At 39.1% G+C, this 21,838-nt stretch overlaps 1 protein-coding gene across 16 annotated transcripts in view; it reads right to left on the bottom strand.

Moving 5' to 3' along the window:
• Window positions 1-21,838, bottom strand: part of ZNF438 (zinc finger protein 438) — a 183,750-nt gene that overhangs the window by 69,508 nt on the left and 92,404 nt on the right. For 13 of the 16 annotated variants that reach the window (XM_020909663.2, XM_020909671.2, XM_070472147.1 and 10 more), the window contains one exon: window positions 19,982-20,075. The exons of 2 other annotated variants lie outside the window; for them this stretch is intronic. In XM_020909663.2, coding sequence (XP_020765322.2) covers window positions 19,982-20,075 — 94 coding nt within the window. Of the gene's footprint in view, window positions 1-6,050; window positions 8,589-19,981; window positions 20,076-21,838 lie in introns of those variants that run through there. One more of the 16 variants, XM_020909674.2, reaches the window with a different exon arrangement.

Below are 21,838 nucleotides of genomic sequence, written 5' to 3'. Positions count from 1 at the left end.
GGTTGCAAAGAGTCGGACATGACTGAGCAACTTACACTTTCACTTTCTGAAACCGTAGCCTTCAAATAAAGGCTTAACCAATATCGTAGCCCTATCAGTCTATGTACAAACATTTGATAAACATTTGAATAAATGATTGAATTAATGATACCAGAATGACAATTTCTTAAATTGTATGCATTATACTGTTGCTAATAAAGACTGCTCAAAGATCACTTAATTTTAAAATGTACACTGGGAGACTGGGATTAACATATATACATTAATATGTATGAAATAGATTGCTCGTTAGGGTCTACTGTAGAGCACAGAGGAAAAAAAAAGAAGGTACAGTCTGTCTGTAGGACATATACTAAGTTAACCTTAAAAATGCATTATACATTAGATGCAGACAAATGCTACTCAATTCCACTTATATGCGGTACCTAGTATAGTTAAGTTCAGAGTCAGAAAGTATACTGGTAGATGCTAGGGGCCAGGGGTGGGGAGGGGGAGGATGGGAAGTCAGTGTTTGATGGGTACAGAGTTTCTGTTTAGGAAGGTGAAAATTTGGAAAATGCATGATTGTGAGAATGGCACAACAATGTGAATGTACTCAGTGCCACTGAACTGGACACATAAATATGGTTCCAAATAAAATAAAAATCACATTCTCTTTCATGAAATTATTATTAAATATCAGATATATACCAAACAACATTTTAACATATGTGTAAGTTGTAAAGAAAGTTAATAAAATGAACACCTGTCTTGCCACTACTGAGTTCAGGGAACAGAACATTGCTAATAACTCTGAAGTCGGTTTTTCAGCCTTTCCTATTGCAATCCCACTCCTTCTTGCCACGCCTTCTATCCAAACACCCTGAACTTTATCCCCCTGCTTTCCTTTCTAGTGTTACCATAGGTATCCCTAATCAAATTACTGTGTGATTTTGCAAGATCTGGGATGGAATTATATCGGTTCAAATCACCATTTTCATATGTTCATGAGGTTCATCTGTGGTGGTATGTTTCAATATCAGACAATCTATGTCTTCTCTTGCTGATAGCTATCCAAGTTCTTTCTGATTTTCAGGAACACTGTCATACAAGTTTCTTTGTGTATGTTTGCAAGAGCTTTTGCCCCTCGGAGTAGAACTGTTGTGTTTGTACACGCACAAGTTGTTAATACTGACAAACTGTTTCACAGTTATTCCAACTGATACCACCAGAGGGGTCAGAGGGGTTGGGGGCCCCACTGCCTTGCCACCACTTTCTCCAATCTGGAGGATATAAAATAGTATCTCCTTGAAATATTTTTTAAAGCTGTTTTTTCCCCCCTCTCTTTTGGAGTAAAATTTGCATACAACATGTACCAATCATAAGTGTACCATCCCATGAGTTTTTACAAATTCACACCTCAAAGAAAGTGCCTTCATAAACATTCCAGTCATTCCCTGCTCCATTCCCTGGATGCAAACACCCTTATTATTTTCTCTCACAGACAAATTTTGCTTGTTCTAAACCTTCATAAAAATGGAGAGACACTCTATGTATTCTTTTGAATAAGATTTCTTTCAGTTAGGTATGATGAGATTCATCCATGCTGTTGCTGGTATCAGCACCTTCTTTCTCTTGGGGTGGTACTCCACTTTATGAGTACACCAGTCTGCTTATCCATTTTCTTACTCACGGACACCTGGGGGCTGTCTCTAGTTTTTGGCTACTACGAATGAAGTTATATATATTATGTACTTCTTGTGTGCATCTTATTTTGTGAACTTATATTCTCCTTTTTCTTGGGTAGATAGATATCTAGGAGTATAACTGCTGAGTCATCAGAAAAGTATACATCTAGCTTTTTAAGAAACTTCCAAATCTTTTTCCTAAGACGTTGTACCATTTAACCCTCCTGCACAGTGTATAAGACTTTCAGTTGCTCTACATCCCTGTTAAAATTTGATGTTACCAAGCTATTTAATTTCAGCCATGCTGTTGGGCATCTCATCATTTTAAATTGCTCATCATTTCCCTGCTGAGTATAGGCTTACTGACCATCCCAATATCTTCCGTTGTGGAGTGCTAGTGTTATAAAGTGTCTTTTCAAATCATTTGTCCCCCTACCCCACTTTTTCATTTCTGATCATCTGTGCTTTTGTTATGGAGTTGTATGAATTCTTTACCTATGTAGTCCCTTGACAAGTATAGGTTTTGTGAATATATTTTCCCCAATCTGCGGCTCATCTTTTTTCCTTAACAATAAGTGTCTTTTGATAAGCCCAAGCTTTTTTTTTTATTCTGATAAAGTCTAAGTCATATTTTTTCCCCCTATGGTTATTGCTTTCTACATTTAAATCTTTGTCTACTTCCAAAGCATGAAGATATTCTCTGATGCTTTCTTTCTAAAACCCTTATGGTTCAAGCGTTTACATTTAGTAATATGACCCATCTCAAATTAGTTTTTGTGTATGGTACAAGATAGGAATTGAGATTCCTTTTTTCCCAATGGATATTTAGTTATTCCAGCACCATTTGTTGAAAAACTTTCCTTTCTCCAATGGGTTGCTTTGGATTTTTCTTGGAAATTCAACGACCACATAACTGTGGGTCTCTTCTGGCCTCTCTGTTCAGTTGCATCAATCTGCCTGTGGATCTTTATGGGAGCACCACACTGTCTTGGTTATTGCATCTTTATGGACATGTTATGAAGTCAACTCCTTCAGCTATGATTTTGAAATTGTTTATGGGATTATTTTCAGTCTTTTACATTTCCATATAACTTTTAGAATCAGTTTGTTAATTTTACAACAACAACAACAAAACCTGTGGGATTATGATAGGAATTAAGTTAAATCTATAGCTCAGTATGGGGAGAACTGTCATCTAACTGAGTCTTTCAATCCAAGACCTGTCATTCTGCTTCATTTATTCAAGGCTTCTTTTTCTCAGTAATGTTTTATTATTTCCAAAGCAGAAATTTTTGCATGTCTTTGGTTAATTTCATTCCTAGGTGTTGTGCTTTTATTAAAAATAGGAAATAGGTATGTTATTGATAATCTCAATTAAAAAATACTCATTATTTATTTATATTCTATACACTAAGCAAAACAAGAACTTCTAAAAATGGGAAAAGGACTCCGTGACTTGGCAGTGAAATAAAGGAATGGAGAGAGTCCAAGAACACACATGATGGAAATGGAACAGAAGAATTTTATTAATCCACTCACTTTAAGTATATTCTGTGATGGGGCAAGAAGGGGGTTAAATATGTGACCGCTCTTATCTGGAATTGTCTTGATCCTAGTGTCCTTCACAGAGGACTGCTGCATGAGTGGCCCTTGGTGAACTAACTTCCCTTCATCAGTGTTATTTTCTTATTCACCTAAAATGCTTCATAACTTTTTCATTTCTGTGATTTCCTTGATTTTTTTCTGCCTTATCAGTGCTAGGAGAAGGCTGAGTCTGAGGCCCTTTGGGTTTTATCATCTTTTCTTCCACTTTCCGCCTCACTTGCCTCTCTTCCTCCTCTTTATTAACACCAATGGCCGGCTTATATTCTTCCTCTTCCACTTCTACCTTACTTAAGGATGAAAATTTTCTCACTGAAATAAGCTCTAAATTTTTCCACTTAGTCATTGCTGAGGAATAGAGTCTTAGGCTCATTAACAATTCTTTGGTCAAGTGTTTCTACACCTTCTGAAGAAACCTTATCCAAGGAGTTGCTCACAGTAGGATCAAGAAATATAGCATATTTGGGTAAACTTAACTTGTTCAAATCAATGATCCTTCATCCTTCATCAGATATACTTACATATGAAAGAAATAAAAGATCTCCAGGCTCTTTCTTTTCATTGTTGATCTTGGGCTAAAGACAACTCCAGTTCTTTTTTTTTTTTTTTTTTTTTTTCCATTTCTAGATGTCTACACATTTTTCTGGATTGATTTTTATTTCCTTCATAGGCACTCTCTACTCAAGAAGTTGCTGCACCATTCTTTTTTTCTTCTAAGGGAAGCAAAATTAATAAAGCTTCATCATCTACCTGGCAGGTCTGTATGCTTTGTGAATATGAGTTGGCCTCCTCTGGGCAATCAAACTGAAGAACTCAATTCATGGCCTGAATATCCAACACCCTGACTGCAGTCTCTGTAGCAAAGAGCACTGTTTGTTCTCTTGCAGATAAACTTATTACAGACTTGCATTTTTCCTCATCTCCTGCTATCAACCACAGAAGTTGAGACTAGAAATACCAAAGTATAGGCAGTAGGAAACTCAGTTTAAGATTGAGTCTCTCGACAACTGGAAGAAATATATAATGCTTCTCAAAAATAACAGAAGATACTTATTTCTTACTTCAGTTCAGAACCTTTGTAGTTTTGTTTCAAAAGGACAGCAGTGTTATATTTTACTTTCCTAACCAACTCAAACATATTTAGAGATTTCAAAATTAAGTGCTCAAGGTATAAGGTATTTGTCTTGTTTAACCTAGAAAAAGGCAAAGTCAATGTATTTTAGAAAGTTTTTTTTTTTTTTTAAATAAAAGCATTCAGTGTCAGCAAAGTCCATACCCAAGATGTGTACTTCATCATGAACTAACTTTTAGAGAATGGTACCATAAACATTAATTACTTTATCCTTGTAATAGTTGGATATGTATGCAAACAAGTATATTTGAGGCTGACCCTCTCAAACATCCTGTCTCAGGCCCTTTCCATCAGTGATAAGACTGCTGAAAAGTCATGATTCTTTTCTAATTCTCAGAAAACCAAAGGCCTGAGAAATATATACGTTCTCTCATAGGTAATACCATCAGGACACAGAGTTTATCTGTCAAAGTCTGTTACAAATAATAAAAAACTTCTACTACTGGGATAAGGAAGTCTTCCCAGGTGGCTCAGTAGTAAAGAATCCGCTTGCCAATGCAGGAGATGCAGGTACAATCCCTGGGTTGGGAAGACCCTCTGGAGGAGGAAATGGCAACCCACTCCATATTCTTGCCTGGAAAATTCCATGGACAGAGGAGCCTAGAGGGCTATATATAGGCCATAGGGTCGCAAAGAGTCGGACACAACTGAGCAACTGAGCATGCACATGCCACTCTAGGACAAGGAAATCGAAGTCTTGCCAGATCCTAATTCTGGCAGCTCTAAATACATCTTTATCCTGCAAAGTCGGTTTTTTTGTTTTTGTTTTTTAAATCTGTTCTCTATTATTGCCTCATAAAGGCCCAAAGGAATAATTTTTGAAAAAATTTTAAGTTCAAAACTATCTGCCTGTTGACTTCTACTTGGAGGATTGTTTAGACAGATATAAAAATCTCTAAGTTACTTAATTTTTCTTCCAAATCTTTAAAGTATATTCCATTTTCTTGCACTGATTGAAGGCTGAGGATAATATAATTTCCCCCTTATAAAAACTTCAACCTATCTGCCTGGCTCCCAAAAGGAATGGCTCTTGACCTCTGATGTCCAGCAATTTTACTCAGTACTGACACACAGGATGCCCCTTGAATATACAGGGTCTAGTTGTCTTTTATTTCAGAAGAGATTACTCTCTAAAAATGGGATTTATTTCATTAGTTTGGGTGTCTTGTATTTACAATTACAAATATGATGGACTTGCTCTTCCTGTCTTCAGTATCAACAGTCTACAAACTGGAACCGTATGATGACTAAGAGATATGTGGGCACAGATTGTTTAAAGGCAATCAAATTCCAGATCTTCATCTTCCTATTACTGATCCTTTCTGCAGTGTACCTGAAGCTAAGGTACCACGCCAGGCTTCTTCTCTACCCCACCTTCAGAATCACCCACTTTACAAAAGGAATGAAGACTACTCACTAATCCTGGCTAGTGCACTGCCCTGGAATGTTAAAAACCCTCCAGGAAGCCAAACCTGTAAATGTTCCTTTAATCAAAGCATCACAATAAGGATTTGCTCTCTCCCCATCATACATAAAACATACATATTTTATTAAGGGATGGAGTATGTGGGCCCATGTTAGTATATTACAAATTCAGAAACATAGTAGAATGAAGCAGTAGTGAGAGTGTTTTTACTTAAGGAACTTACCTTCCAATACTTTTATTATTGAAAAAGATACACAACTCAACTCTGGGAGACTTTAGTAAGTGCAAAGCAAGAAATCTTAAGGCAGCAGTATCACCGTATCCAGGCAACACATGGTAAGTCTCTGTGCTTATCTATTTATCTGTATTAGAATTAGAATTCAGCTGTGTGACGGTTGTCATGGAGACATACATTAATATATTTATTTGGGCTGAAAAATCAAGTTGGATTTTTACTGACAGAAGGAAGTCTGATTTGGAAGACGAGTTTAAAATTGACAACTAAGCTATGTCAATTCGATTAAATGGCAATCATTTTCCCTAAATTGAGTGATGTACATTATAGCTTCAAGGTGCCAATGATAAAAGCACATTTCAGATACATGTTAAGACAAAAACTTTCTCTAAAACTCCACCGCATGTTAGTAAATATATATTAAAATTCATTTTCCTAAATAACACTTTGTAAGTAAATTGGGCTAAACAAGGTGCCTCTAAAAATAAAATAGTCATTTGGTAAATCTTAGTTAAGCCTTTTTGATAAACTTCCCCAAATTGAGAAAGTGAAAATACATCCCTTTCAAAGTCAGATGTTTCCAACTCTTTGCTTTCCAAAAACTGAGTAATGGAGTTGCCAGTAGACAGATCACTGAAATAACTGATCACTTTTGGATTTCTGGCATGTAACTGAGGATAAAAAAAAAAGTTAATAAATGATGCAGTTCTGGCATATTGTAAACACTGATATTTTAAAATCACAGGTATTACATCATCTTTTCAATGTGTATTTGACTTGGCTCACTCATCCCTATGACCTCATTTTTTTGTGTGTCATTTCTTTTCCTTTGCACTCTTTCCAATCTTGTTTACATTCCTTTGGTAGTTTTTTCTTGAACTGTTTTTTTTCTGAATTGTGCTTCTGACTTTGTGTGTGTGTGCTTAGTCGCTCAGTCATTTCCGACTCTTTGCGACCCCACGGACTGCAGCCCACCAGGCTCCTCTGCCCAGGAGGATTCTTCAGCAAAGAATACTGGAGTGGGTTGCCATGCCCTCCTCCAGGGAATCGTCTCAACCCAGGGATCGAACCAAAGTTTCCCGTATTGTGGGCAGATTCTTTACTGTCTGAGCCACCAAACAAGCCCTCTAATTTTATAATTAAACTTAACTATAACTATTCATTTGTAACTAATAATTGAACCATTTCCCATTTTGTGTGTGATATGACACAGCAATTAAATAACATACTCTTTCACATGAGCATCTCTTGCACCAACTTGATACACTGAAAAATCTGTCCATCCTTTCCCCCAATGGTCTATAATACCAGTTTTGTTATAAATCTAGGCCCCATATATAGATGGATCTGTTTCTGAATTCTCAATTCTTTCTACTGGCCAATTTGTATATCTTTGTACCATATACTGGCTTTATTATTATAATTTCATAATAAGTCACAATAAAAGGCAAGAAAGACGCATTGCCTTCACAATTATTGGACCACTCCTTTACCATATAAGTTCAGAATTACAACGTTAAGTATCACCAAAATAACAACAACAAAGATGAACAACATTACTATCAGTAGTTGTTAAGTTGCTCAGTCACGTCCGACTCTTTGTGACTACACTGACTGCAACATGCCAGGCTTCCCTGTCCATCACCAACTCCCGGAGCTTACTCAAACTCATGTCCATTGAGTCAGTGATGCTATCCAAACATCTTGACCCCCATTGTCACCTTATCCTCCTGTCCGCAATCTTTCCCAGAATCAGGGTCTTTTCCAATGAGTTGTCTCTTCATATCAAGTGTCCAAAGTATTGGAGTTTCAGCTTCAGCATCAGCCCTTCCAATGAATATTCAGGATTGATTTCCTTTAGGATTGACTGGTTGGATCTCCTTGTAGTCCAAGGGACTCTCAAGAGTCTTCTCCAACACCACAGTTCAAAAACATCAATTCTTTGGCACTCAGTCTTCTTTATGGTCCAACTCTCACATCCATACATGACTACTGGAAAAACCACAGCTTTGACTATACGGACCTTTGTTAGTAATAGTAACCCCAAAGTCTGTTAGGAATTTGATTCTAGGTATATTGAGAGAATTAGCATCTTTGTAACATTGAGTTTTAGAATCCATTAATACAGTGTTTCTCTCCATTAAACTGGTTTGTAGTTAATGTATTTCAATAAAAGTTTATAACTTTGTCAATAAAGGCTGTTGACACTACATTTATTCAAATGCTGTTTATATTGTGCCTCTATTGTAAAACTGTATATTTTTGAAATTTCCCTTTCTGTAGTAACTCTGCTGTGGAGAAACCTGGCAACACCAAATGATGAAGATTAACATCGCTAGTGATGTCATGTGGACAGGATGTGATACGATCATAAGAAAACATCAGACAAACACCTTCCCTGGTGGCTCAGGTGGTAAAGAATATGCCTGCAATGCAGAAGACCCAGGTTTGATCCCTGAACTGGGAAGATCCCCTAGGGAGGGGAATGGCTACCCACTCCAGTATGCTTGGCTGGAGAATCCCCATGGACAGAGGAGCCTGGCAGGCTACAGTCCATGGGGTCACAAAGAGTCGGACATGACTGAGTGCTTACACACACATAAACCCCAACTGAGGTCCATTCTACAAAAGATCAGACCACTGCCCTTCCAAGTGCCAGGTCCTAGAAAGAAAAGAGCAAGAACTTGATGTAAACTGAAACAGACGAGAGTTAACAGTTACATGGGGTATAATCATGAAAGAGAAAAAAGGGCACGGGTAGAAAAACTGAGGAAAATATGAATAAAGGCATAGTTCAGTTAATATTATTGTATCAATGTTAATTTCTTAGTGTGAGAAGCTAAACTATGGCTATATAGGATGTTAGTTATTTCAAAATAAAATGTTCTTAAAAATTACCTCCTCTGTTTTGCTTTTGTTGGCAGTCCACAGAAATGCAACTGGCTTTTCTATACTCATTTTGTATCCAAAAACCTTGCTAAACTCTCTAGTTAATGCTAAGAATTTAGCTGCAGAGTTCTGTAAATTTTCTACATAGACAATGATATCATTTACCAAGAGTGACAATTTTTTTCTTCCTTTCCATTCCTACATCTTTTTTTTTTTTAGGTTCACCCACCCGCAACATTTTACTCTACTGGCTAGGATCTCTGGTATAATACTGAATAGACATGGTGCTATCATGGATCTGTATCTTTTAAGAGTTAAATTATATCTGCTGATAGCCAGTGATCATTTTAATTTCACCAGAATAATGTAAGGAAAATAAATTGCTTTTGCTTTGAACATTTATATCGTAGAGATTGCAATACAATTTGTAAAAATTTTCTAATACTAAAATGTTTATTTGAAAAGCATAAAAAGACATACTGCACAAACTAACATGACAAAAAAAGAAAAGCAATACAGTATTATGTCACTAAAAGAAAATAAAAGTTCTGACACTGACCTTTGTTACCTGTAGACAATTAACAAACTTTCTTTCAGTTCATGGTATGGAGCTGTCATTGTCAAGTAGCTGCCAAGTCAGAGTCCCCAATTCCAAACCATTCTCCCTTGTACCAGAGGAGGTCTTATGCATAGTTTTCCCCCAAAGAAACATCAGTGGAAGGGGACTGAGTGTCAGACCTCAGGTTGAGGCTTTTCAGAAGCAGGTATGGTGGGTTCCTACTCCTTTCTCAGCTGCTGGAGGATTCAAAGGTCCAGGATATAGACTATCACCTATTGATCAAGAACGAGTTCAGTGTACTGCTCATTAGCAATAAATATATTTTAATTAGGTTCAAGCTAATATGTTTTTTGTAGTCCATTTTCTATAGCACTTAGTTTTTCCCAAGTAACATAAAAAATGCTACCTTTAAGTGGCGTGCAAGCAAAACAAAAAATCTAAAATAGATGAGAACTGCTTAGAGGCCCAGCAGCAGGAAAGAGAGAAACCAAGGAAAAGATAGAAACAGTCATGTCACACAGTCACGAATTTTCTTTTTTTAAATAATCAATTGTTAAAAAAAATTTGTTTTTGATGTGGACCATTTTTAAAGTCTTGAGTGAATTTGTTACAATATTGTTTTCTTTTACGTTTAGATTTTTTGGCTGTGAGGAATGTGGGATCTTAGCTCCCCAACTAGGGATCAAACTCGCAACCCCTGCATTGAAAGGCAAAGTCTTAACCCCTGGATAACCAGGGAAGTCCCAGTCACAAAACTTTTAATATTAATACAAGTACTGGATTGTGGAAAGGAATCTGTGGTGACAGAAGTCATAAAAGTGGTTGTGCCTCAGAGGGAGCACATCAAAGGGAAACAGCTAGAAAGCAGCTTGCATTGGGGATAATGGAAATGTTCTTTATCTTATTCTTGGTGGTGGTTTACATGGGTGTATACAATTGTCAAAACTCACTGAACTGAAAGCTGTGTGTTTACTGTATGTAAATTATTATACCTCAATTTCTGAAAATGCATGAGATAGCTTCAAAGGCAGAACAAGTGTCTAACTAAGCCTACGCATGTGTGCTCAGTTGCTTCAGTCATGTCTGACTCTTTGGGACCCCGTGGACTATAGCCTTACCAGGCTCCTCTGTCCATGAGATTCTCCAGGCAAGAATACTGGAGTTGGTTGCCATGCCCTCCTCGACCCCTTGACCCAAGGACCGAACCAGGGTCCCTTAGATCCCCTGCATTGCGGCAAGTTCTTTACCACTAGTACCACCTGGGAAGCCCAACTAAGACTATAGCTGTAAGGGAAAAGAGACAGAAAACAGAACATTAGAATAACATTATTACTTACTGTATTCATTGAGAATTTACAAGAAAGAAATCTGCATGGGCAACAAACAAATAAGAGGTTTGAGAGCAAAACTGAAAGGGAGCAGAGAATCCAGAAATCTGGAGGCTCCCAGAGTTAGAAAATTTGACTGCTTCTGGACTATACACAGTAAAAGAGGAGACTGAAAAAGGCTTTGTGCAAAAATGGCCTTTTACATTTTCTATTGTGAATGGAGGGAAGTCAGCCTTGCTGTCGATCAGGCTGAGCACAAGAACTTCCTGTGAAACCTATTTCAATTGGCCAACCGAGGACCCCTGTAAGCTGAGAGATGGGGGAATTGCAGGGAGGAAGCAAAGGAGTAAATTAGGTGTGGGACTCTCTGGTGTGCTCTTTTGGCTAGAGTGACAGTACAGAATTTATTGTCCAACCCAGGACAGTTTTGAGAGTGAAAGAGGGCATTATTACTTAACATGCATGAGTGCTATTAATATAAACTGAGACTGTCCGTGCCAGACTGGGACACCCAGTCCCTCTCTTACTGGCAAATGGAGTCAACTACAAAAAGGCGGATCAGAAGCCAACTAAGTTTCTGAGGGCATAACAAGGACCAAAACTTCACAAGCCTTGCCTCTAAGCTGCTGGCTGACTCTAAAAACAATGTGCAAGCTGCCAAAACTGCATGGTCAGAGAGTAGGGTAAAAGGTTACACAGCCCCCAGTATATGCTGCATGCTGAGTCGCTCAGTCACGTCCAACTCATTTTGACCCCGTGGACTGGAGCCCGCCAGGCTCCTCTGTCCATGGGGATTCTCTAGGCAAGCATACTGGAGTGGGTTGCCATGCCCTCCTCCAGGGGATCTTCCCAACACAGGGATTGAAATCAGGTCTCCTGCATTACAGGAGGATTCTTTACCAGCTGAGCTACCAGAAATGCCCAAATAGCCCCCAAAGAGGGTATATTTCCCAATGACCACCTAACTGTGGACTTGGAAGAAGATGGGCAAAGAACCTTCCTGTAGACAGAGATTCAGGTCCCAGAGAACAATGTACAAAGGATTTCCATTTGAGAGCAGGGCCAGAGTCTAGTCAAGGGATATCTTCTACCCTAGATGAGAGATCTTCCAAACGCTTCTTGCCATTTCTTTTTTTTTTTTTTGGTCACTGTCAATATTCCTAATTCTAAATGCTCACTCAGCTTCAGAAAATTAAACACAAACTCATAAGTTGCTACTTGGGTCTAATGCAATAAATTATGAACACTGCATGTAATGTGATGGTGGTGAGAATAAACCCAAAGAGTCTTTTACAAAGATCACTGAGCTGCCTGCCAGGAGGCCATGATTCTCATCCAACCTTCACTATTAAGTGTGTGACCCTGGATAAATCATGATTCCTCTGGACTTCAGTTCCTTCATTTGTAAAATGAAGACGAGGATGCCTTCCAGTTCTGTAATTCTAATTTAAAATTCTTGACCTTGCTGAGCCAAAAGAACTACAGAAATCCTCTACAAAATGCTATTACCTGGAGAATCCATAATAGACTAGAGAGTCTGATTTTTACAGCAGAAGCAACTCAGCACAATTCTAAAAAGTTATATTGGCAAGAAGGATCTTGGCACTTTTTCATTTCTTGATTTTTCTATATTATTTTGCTCTCATTATAGTACATTAAGGAATAAAATATAGCCCCTTTTAAGGGGAAAAGAAACTTGCCTTCCATTTCATTAGGCGTTCAAAACTATTCCAAAAAGAGAGGGGAGCTACACTGCAGATCGTCAATCCAGGTTTGATGCATGAGACAGGGTTCTCAGGGCTGGTGCACTGGGATGACCCAGACGGATGGGATGGGGCGGGAAGTTGGAGGGGGGTTCAGGATGGGGAACATATGTACACCCATGGCTGATTCATGTCAATGTATGGCAAAAATCACTACAATATTGTAAAGTAATTAGCCTCCAATTAAAGTAAACAAATTTTTTTTAAAAAGGAACACAAAGAAAAAAAAAATTTTTTTTAAAGCAATTTCAATTCTTTTGTAATATTTACAAACTAAAATTCAGAATGTTTTAAAAACCAAAATGCAATTTGGAGAAAACTTTCCATCTAAAAATACCATAAAACTATATTTTATTATACAGTCAATATTCATTGAATCTTAAAGATATTAATTTTTCAAATATTAATTTTAACAATTAATTAATTTTTAACTAGTTCACACTAATTAAAATGTGGAAAACATGTCTGCTAAATTTCAACTTTTGATACTTCTAATTTCTGGAAGAAAATAATACTCGAAACTGTCTTCTTCACTGATAAAAGACAGAAAAGTAATATTCCATGCTACATTCTCAATTCATTAATATTCAATATTTGTTTTTCTCTTTCTGACTTACTTCACTCTGCATTACAGACTCTAGGTGACCCAATTTCATTCATTTTTATGGCTGAGTAGTATTCCATAGTATATATGTACCACAACTTATTTATCCATTCATCTGTCTATGGACATTTAGGTTGCTTTCATGTCCCGGCTATTGTAAATAGTGCAGCATGGACACACATGCACTACCATGTATAAACCAGGTGCCAGTGGGAAGCTGCCGTGTAGCACAGGGAGCTCAGCTCAGTGCTGTGATGACCTGAGGGGTGGGGTCGGGGGAGAAGCTCCAGAGGGAGGGGATGTATGTATACATGTGGCTGATTCACACTGTGGCAAGGCAGAAACACTACATTCTAAAGCAATTATCCTCCAATTTTTATAAATTAAAAAAACCCCAATATTCTACACAGATATTTTGTTACTCATAATTAATATAGTTTTATACATGTATAAGGATAACCTGATGGTTCAGTAATGAATCTGCCTGCCAAGCAGGAGACCAAGGTTCAATTCCTGGGTCAGGAAGATCCCCTGGAGAAAGAAGTGGCAACCCACTCCAGTATTATTGCCTGGGAAATCCCATGGACAGAGGAGCCTGGCAGGTCACAGTCCATGGCGTTGCAAAAGAGTTGGACACAATTTAGTGACTAGATAATAACATACGTGTATAAAAATAAGAGCCAAACATTTGTCACTTCAAATTGCTATATGCTGGATAAAGAAAAAACAGCCAACATTTTGCAGATCATGCTATCACATACCTTAATACCAGTGAGTTTCTAAATCAGTTTTATTTATTGTCACAGACTACAAAGCTATGGACCAGATGTTGCACTACCATACGAAACAAGGAATATAAACTCTACAGTGCTTTGAGAAAAGATCATTCAATTATCTGTTGAGTGAATAAAACAATAAGAAACTAGAATAAGCACTATAAAATACCCTACATCTCTAAAACATAAATTTGAAGATGTACTTTAGATTATATAATAAGTTTAAATAATGGAAAATTTGTAAGTGGAATATTTTAAATATCCCAAGGAAATTATTTAGAGATATTTGACAGTAACTCTCAGGTAAAAGAAGATTTTCACGTCCCTCTGCTAAGTCACAGTATTACAACTTTTTTAATGAAAAAACTTATCCCTTAAGAGACTGTTTCAAAAATTTATGTTTACATGTAAGTACTGATGTTGAGAAGTCTCTTGTTTGTTCTTATGCAGAATACTTTGCATACGACAATTTTTCTTCTCTGGATTCTGGGAGAGTGTCTTGTATTATTTCTCTGATAACTTTCTCCCATTTTCTCTTGGATTAAGTAAGTGACTGAACTTTCTGGATCATGTCTCTAATGATTTCTTTCTCAGATTTATCTTTCAATCCCTGTCAGTCAGTCAGATCAGTCACTCAGTCATGTATGACTCTTTGCGACCCCATGACTGCAGCATGCCAGCCCTCCCCGTCCTTCACCATATCCCAGAGCTTGCTCAAACTCATGTCCATTAAGTTGGTGATGCCATCCAACCATCTCATTCTCTGTCGTCCCCTTCTCCTCCCACCTTCAATCTTTCCCAGCATCAGGGTCTTTTCAAATGAGTCAGCTCTTTGCATCAGGTGGTCAAAGTATTGGAATTTCAGCTTCAGCATCAGTCCTTCCAATGAATATTTAGAACTGATTTCCTTTAGGATGGACTGGTTGGATCTCCTTGCAGTCCAAGTGACTCTCAAGAGTCTTCCCCAATACCATAGTCCAAAAGTATCAATTCTTCAGTGCTCAGCTTGCTTTATAATCCAACTCTCACACCCACACATGACTACTGGAAAAACCACAGCTTGACTAGACAGACCTTTGTTGGCAAAGTAATGTCTTTGCTTTTTAATATGCTAAGTTGGTAACAGCTTTTCTTCCAAGGAGCAAGTGTCTTTTAATTTCATGGCTGCAGTCACCATCTGCAGTGATTTTGGAGCCCAAGAAAAGAATGTCTCTCACTGTTTCCATTGTTTCCCCATCTATTTGCCATGAAGTGATGGTATTGGATGCCATAATATTAGTTTTCTGAATGTTGAGTTTTAAGCCAACTTTTTTCACTCTCCTCTTTCACTTTCATCAAGAGGCTCCTTAGTTCTTTGCTTTCTGCCATAAGGGTGGTATCATCTGCATATCTGAGGTTATTTGCTATTTCTCCCTGCAATCTTGATTACAACTTGTGCTTCATCCAGCCCAGCATTTCACATGATGTACTCTGCATGTTAAGTTAAATAAGCAATCCCTGTAAGAAATTTGTTTCAGCCATCATATTCTTAATTTTTGTGGGTTACTTTTTGTTCTTTAATTTTCCTTTCTTTTCTTCTTCTTTTTAAAAAGGACTCTGTTATCCATGCAAAATCTCACATTTTCAGAGACAGTACTTACAGTCCATTTCTTAAGTTTCCTATTTCTGTCTCTACAGTTCTGTCTTAGAGTTCTCTGTTGCTCTTTATTTCTGCTTTCCTATGGGAGGCATTTCCAAATATCTGTTGATCTTTGACTGTCTCTTCCATTTAAGTGGAAAATTACTAGCAAAGCAAGATGGCAGCTCTGTCTGTGGGCTGAACTTGTTGAAGGCACTCTTTATTGAAAAGCAGTCAGCTGGCTTTCCTTGTGGGGAACTCCTGTAAGGAGTTTCTCGGCAAACAGTCAGCTTCTCTAGAGAAACTCCCAGCACCTGAATGGGGACTTGAAAGTTTGGCTCCTGGTGCTCAAAGTGCCGGGCAGATGTCTACGTAACCCCACCCTCAGAGCTCCAATTTACCTGAGCCTAGGTTCTCTTAAGTTTCAACATCTCCAGAGAATAAACCTCTCATCTTCTGGGGAAGGTGGGTATCCAGCTGGGTTGAGACAAGGACCTGTGTGTCCAACTGGTCCTTTTACAGACTTTCAACTGATTCTGTGTTTCTAACTACTCCTCCAGCCTGACCTGATAACTGTAATCACGGGACCTCCAAGGTTCTGCAAGGCAAAACTGTTTCCTTTCCTGTTACACTCCTCTGTGGGAGCTCAGATTTTCACCTTCCTCTGCTAAGTCACAGCATCACAACTTTCTGTTCACGTTAGTGGATTAGGGTTACTGACGTCATCGACATTTCATCAAAGATAGAGATGGAATTTTTTATTTCCTTCGTTTTGGATGGATTTTGTAATAACAGAAGGCAGAACATTCTTTGTTTGCCATCTTAAAATCAGAACCTACAGTCTACATGACTTCACACATCGTGTGTCAGTCTGAGGACACTACAGTTTTGGTCTGCTGAGCACTCGCTTCCATTGCCCTTTTTTGAACTCCTTTGGAGAAAGTCTCTCTCCCTCCAGGAGACCCAAGGGGGGGCCTTCAGTCCCTGGGCACACACACACCCCTCTACTTGGCTAGAACTCAGTGATCATTCATCACATGGGGTTAAGGAGAGTAGATTCGCATCTTCTTTAAGGCAGGTAGTGAGGCATTTGGCCCAGTGAATTCTCTTTCTGTTGGGTCTGCTAAACTAGGAAGATGACAGTCCCAAGTTGCTGCCGGCCAGTCATCTTACTGATCACATGCTGTCTGGAGAATGACGAATAAAGAAACCGGCAGACCCGAAAGAGTCCAGCTGAGATCATCTGAGTTCCCGGCTGCAGCCGTGCCTGATGCCAGATGCACCTCTGGAAACCACAGTCATATAAACAATTAAGTTGCTTTGATTTTTATATGCTGGCTTGAGTTGGCCTTCCTGCATTTGCAACCAAAGAAGTTCTGGTGAACTCATCATTTAATTGAAGTGCTCCAAATTACTAACAGTTGAATGATACAACACTACTTCTTTGCCAAAAATTAAACAGCCTAACCTCTTTCATTAAAATAAAATTGCAAATCATATACCCATACGTCCCTTTCACCATTTAGGTAAGATACTTTGATTTTATCTGAATAGTCTCATTTTTCAGGGCAGTGTACCTTGCAGAAAGATATATATATGTGTTCTATAGTTTTACAAACCCAATAGCCCCTAACCTGCAAAACAAATTTCACCCAGGGACTTTCAAAGTCTTGTCATCTCTTTAAACCTTCTCTATCAGGGCTCTTAGTTTTTAATAAACTTCAAGTTGTATGGCTGTCTTGCATAAAAGCTATGTGGAAAAACAAAATAATGTATCTCAAAATATTTGTTTCCTTTGGAAGAAAAGTGGGGCTTAAATGTAAAGAATTATTCAGCCTCAATCTCTGATCTAGAGCCTGGATACCAGGATAATTTCAATGCAAGGGTTTATGGGAAAGAGGGAGACAGTAATAAGATGCTTCCAAGAAAGTAGGTGGGATGCTTAGAAGTCATGTGTCTCTGGATACTCCTCCTGGACTAACCTCTCCAATATCACCTCTGGGGCACTGTGCTCACCAGCCCACAGTCAACATTTAAGCCTCTGAGTCTAAAGTTCCTATCTGGGTCTTTTATCAGTTTCAAGTGCATCTAGAGGCTATGCAGGTAATCCAATAGTATGAGGAGGCTAAACATTATTAATGTATTATAATTACTTCATTTGTACAAAAAATAAATCTTATTAAAATTCCAGTCTCTCGCACTGTCTTTTATTGATTTACTTTTTTTCATGAAGCATTTCTATCTCTTATTTCTACTTTCTCCATGGTTTGCTTCATAATGCTATCTTAAATAATGGCTTTTTGGCACAGAAACTCCTTGTATGCAGAGAAATCATGTCTGAGTAAACACAAATAACAATGAAGATAATTAATAGTTCAGTTCACTGAAACTGAGTATGTGCCATGCACTGTTCCAAGTGCTTCATAGGTTTTAACTCATTTTGTCTTCACTTCAACCCTACAAGGTGGGTGGGGGAAGGTGGGTCCCCTCATCCTCACTTTGCAGACGAGGGGGAGTGGCACTGAGGGGGTGAGCAACTGCCCGGAGGAGAGAGCAAAAAAGGTGTAAGTATGACTCCAGGTACTCTGTTCCACGGACCTCCGCCCTAAACAACTATTCTGTGCTCCACCAAGAAACATGCCATTGGTTATGGGCTGAACTGTGTTCCCCAAAATGTTATGCTGAGGTCATAAGCCCATGACCCCATGGACTGTAGCCTGCAGGCTTCTCTGGCCATGGAATTTTTCCAGGCAAGGATACTGGAGTGAGTTGCCATTTCCTTCTCCAGGGGATCTTTCCAACCCAGGGATCGAACCCATGTCTCCTGCGTTGGCAGGCGATTCTTTACTACTGAGCCAACAGGGAAGTCCTGTCCTGGAATAGGGTAGGTCCTATTACAATATGATGGCTGTCCTTATAGGAAGAAAGTCTGGACACAGGGAAGACAGTAATGAGAAGATGGGGGTAGGAGGTGGAGTGATGCAGCCACAAAGCAAGGAATGCGTGGTGCCACCTGAAGCTAGAAGAGGCAAGATGGATCCCCTGAGAGGCCTTTGCAGGAGCAGGGCTCTGCCAGCACCTTGATTTCAGGTTTCTTGCCTCCAAAACAGTGAGGGAAAAAATTTCTGTTGTTTAAAGCCACCCAGTTTATGGTACATTGTTACACACAACACTCCTAGGAGAATAACAGTGTCTCACATATATTGAAACATGCTATCCTATCAACCTGTTATTTCCAATTTTAACACAAATGGCAGAGTGAGTAACATTTAACTTTCCTCTTAATTCTATTTAAAGAAAACCAACAGTGAAGGGCGGGGGTTGCAGGGGGGTAGATTGTGAGAACTGGAAGGCTCTCACTCATCTCAGAGAGGCAGCTCCTCACTAGCTCTAATGGATGACAGTCACCTTGAATGGCAGGCCTAAAGCTGTCACATCTTACAGTTTTCCAGAAAACCCAGAAATCTGGATGTGCACGTTAAAGGGGTTAACAGAAAGTCCAATTCGGAACTAGTTAGAATAATACCAGTTAATAACATTATTCATGTTGAACACTGTGCAAGCCAAATGTGGTCCATAGCGATGGACCAAATTGGGCCACAGTGTCTGCTGTGTGTCTGTTCTTTGCTTCCTATGTCTCCTTTCCCTTTCTGGAGGCCTCCATCCACCACACCTAGGAAGCAGGTTCAGGGTTGGCCCTAGAAGTCAGGTGGGAGTCAGCACCTCAGGACGAGGGACCCTTCTTGGGATGTGTGGCAGATGGAGAAGAGTCCTACACATATCTGGTCCAAGGCTGACTGAGTGAAGACTTCTGTATCCATATCTGAGCACTCTTCTAATACCATCCTTCCAATGGTCTCAGCTGGTCTTCTGAAAGCATTTATCTTTAGACTTAGGGCTTTAATAGGGTAAAAGTTTGGGGTAAGCCTAGGACATGACCTTGGTACTTCCCAGGCTCACAGACACTTCATTCATAGTCTTGTCCTTATAACTTAATGAGTTCCCTACATTTCTTATCTCTTCTCTGTATACTTGAAAGAAGTGTAACTGGATGACCACTCAGAGCTCAGAGCTGTCTTTCAGTATTCACCATCCTGTAATCTATGAAAGGTGCCCAGAAACCACTTTTGAACAGCAATTCTGAGAAACCACGTCTACAAAATGTGACTTTCATATTGGGCTTGTGAACAGCAGTTCTGTGAAATCACGTTTACAAAATGTGACTTTCACATGGGCTTACTAAAAACTTCAAAAATATAAATTGTTCTGAGAACATTAACATTACTGCTAGTCTGGTAGATCTATGACTATTCAACAGCCTTAGAATTTTCCAGGTCCTCACTGGCTACAAACATTTCTTCATTATCTACTAGAGTCCAGACCTGTTTGATATGGTGCAGAAACAAATCATCTCTTCTGGTGAGTGAAAGGGGGTCCTTGGGATGCTGCCAGGACTCTCCGCTGCAACCGAGGTACCTAAATCAGGGATGAAATACCTAATTCAGGGATGTAGCTTGGCACATCATGGTGGCAGGGATTATAAAACTGACAAATGTTGTTATGGAAGCTTTGTAGAGCAATGTTAAGATGTGAAATGTCACAAAATCTGTCCAAGTCATCTCATTCAATGTTTTAAGGTTTTTATTAGTTTTTCTCTTGAATTAAAAATCTCTCATTCTTCCATGGGGTTTTATATCTATAAAATCTTACTGAAATTCACTAGCTTATTAGCCTCACAACAATCTCAAATGGTCAGTAAAACGGGTTTTAGTCCCACAGGACAGATAAGGGAACTGAATCTGAGAGCAGCTTTGGTTGTCAGTGGGGAAGGTGAACCTTACTACACCCGAATCTGCCTCCAGCCTCCAATTTCAGTTACTGATCTTTTCCAGCAAATAGAAGGCACATGGGCTTGTAGGATTAGGCTGTTTAAATAGTGAGATGATCAGATTTGGGATTGAAACCCAGATCTATCACCGACTAGACCTCTGACCTCAGATTCATTTTTTTAACATTTCTCAAGCCCAAGTTCCTCCATTGTAAAATGGAGTGAAGATCCTAAAAGACACAAAGGGAACATGGCACAGAGCAGTACTCAACAGATTTTAGTTCCCCTCTCTCCCCTTTCTCCTACAGGCTCCCTCAAGCCTAAGCAGACCATTCATCACCTGATTAAACATTTGGATGATCAGTGAAAAACCTAAGTTTTATATATAAAAAAAGTGTAGATATTGACAACACAACAATAAACTGTCACAGGCAAACAAGGCCACAGCAGAAAGTGCTGTCATATAAGTACTATTACAAAGCAGCCAACAGAGTGGTTCTTTTTTTTTTTAATCCACAATGTTGAACCCTTTTTTAAAGAGGACAGGTCACATCAAAATATCTCATCTTGAATTTATTCTCTGCCATCTAATAAACAAGGCCCATTGTTGCCAAACATAGATTATTTAAAACACACCAAAGAGATGAGAAATGTGTTCAACTAACACCAGGTTTGAGACTCCTGAGTGTGGGTACGCTGGCAGCCTTCTCGTCCCACATCAGCCCCCAGGATTACCTGGTGTGTCCATGTCACAGGAGAACTGAAATTCTAACTCCTTTCATCTCCTATCTGCTGGCTCCCTGGGGTGAGGATGGGGTGGGGGTGCTCATGGACCGACACCAGCAGGGGATGGGCCCAGAGAGGAGGTTGGGGGCTGCAGAAATGGGCAGGAGATGAGCATAAACTCAGAGCAAGGATAGCTGCTCCTGTTAGGAAGCAGGCATGGGTCTGCTACCAGAAAAATGAAGCAACTATCAAATTCAGTGCTAAAAATATTAAAGTGCATAGCATAATTTAGACTACTGCTTCAAATTTCAATGAGATGCTGGAGAATTATGTGCCAGTAAGTATGGTATATGTGACTCTGGCTGTTGGCACAATCCCGTAGAACTGGGGTTATGTTATTGCATGTGTGGGTGGTTATTAAACGCTTTATGCTTAAGCTAAAGGTCGTATTCCTCCTGCACATAACTTCGGTTATGATTATGAGTTAGACTTGGTCCATGAGCAGACAATGGTCTCCTTCCATTAAATGCAAACTGGGGGGAATTACTGTGTAAGTTGCCAGGCTGTGAGAGAAAAGAGATCACACTAATGAGGGTGAAGTGGTGTAATAGGTTTATAAAACAAATCATGCCAAGCTCAAGAAAGATACCGTCAACTCCCACACATCCAAATTAAAAATGACCCC

Source organism: Odocoileus virginianus, chromosome 9, assembly GCF_023699985.2.
Source record: "Odocoileus virginianus isolate 20LAN1187 ecotype Illinois chromosome 9, Ovbor_1.2, whole genome shotgun sequence".
Lineage (NCBI taxonomy): Eukaryota > Metazoa > Chordata > Mammalia > Artiodactyla > Cervidae > Odocoileus > Odocoileus virginianus.
This window is presented reverse-complemented; position numbering and strand designations above follow the sequence as displayed.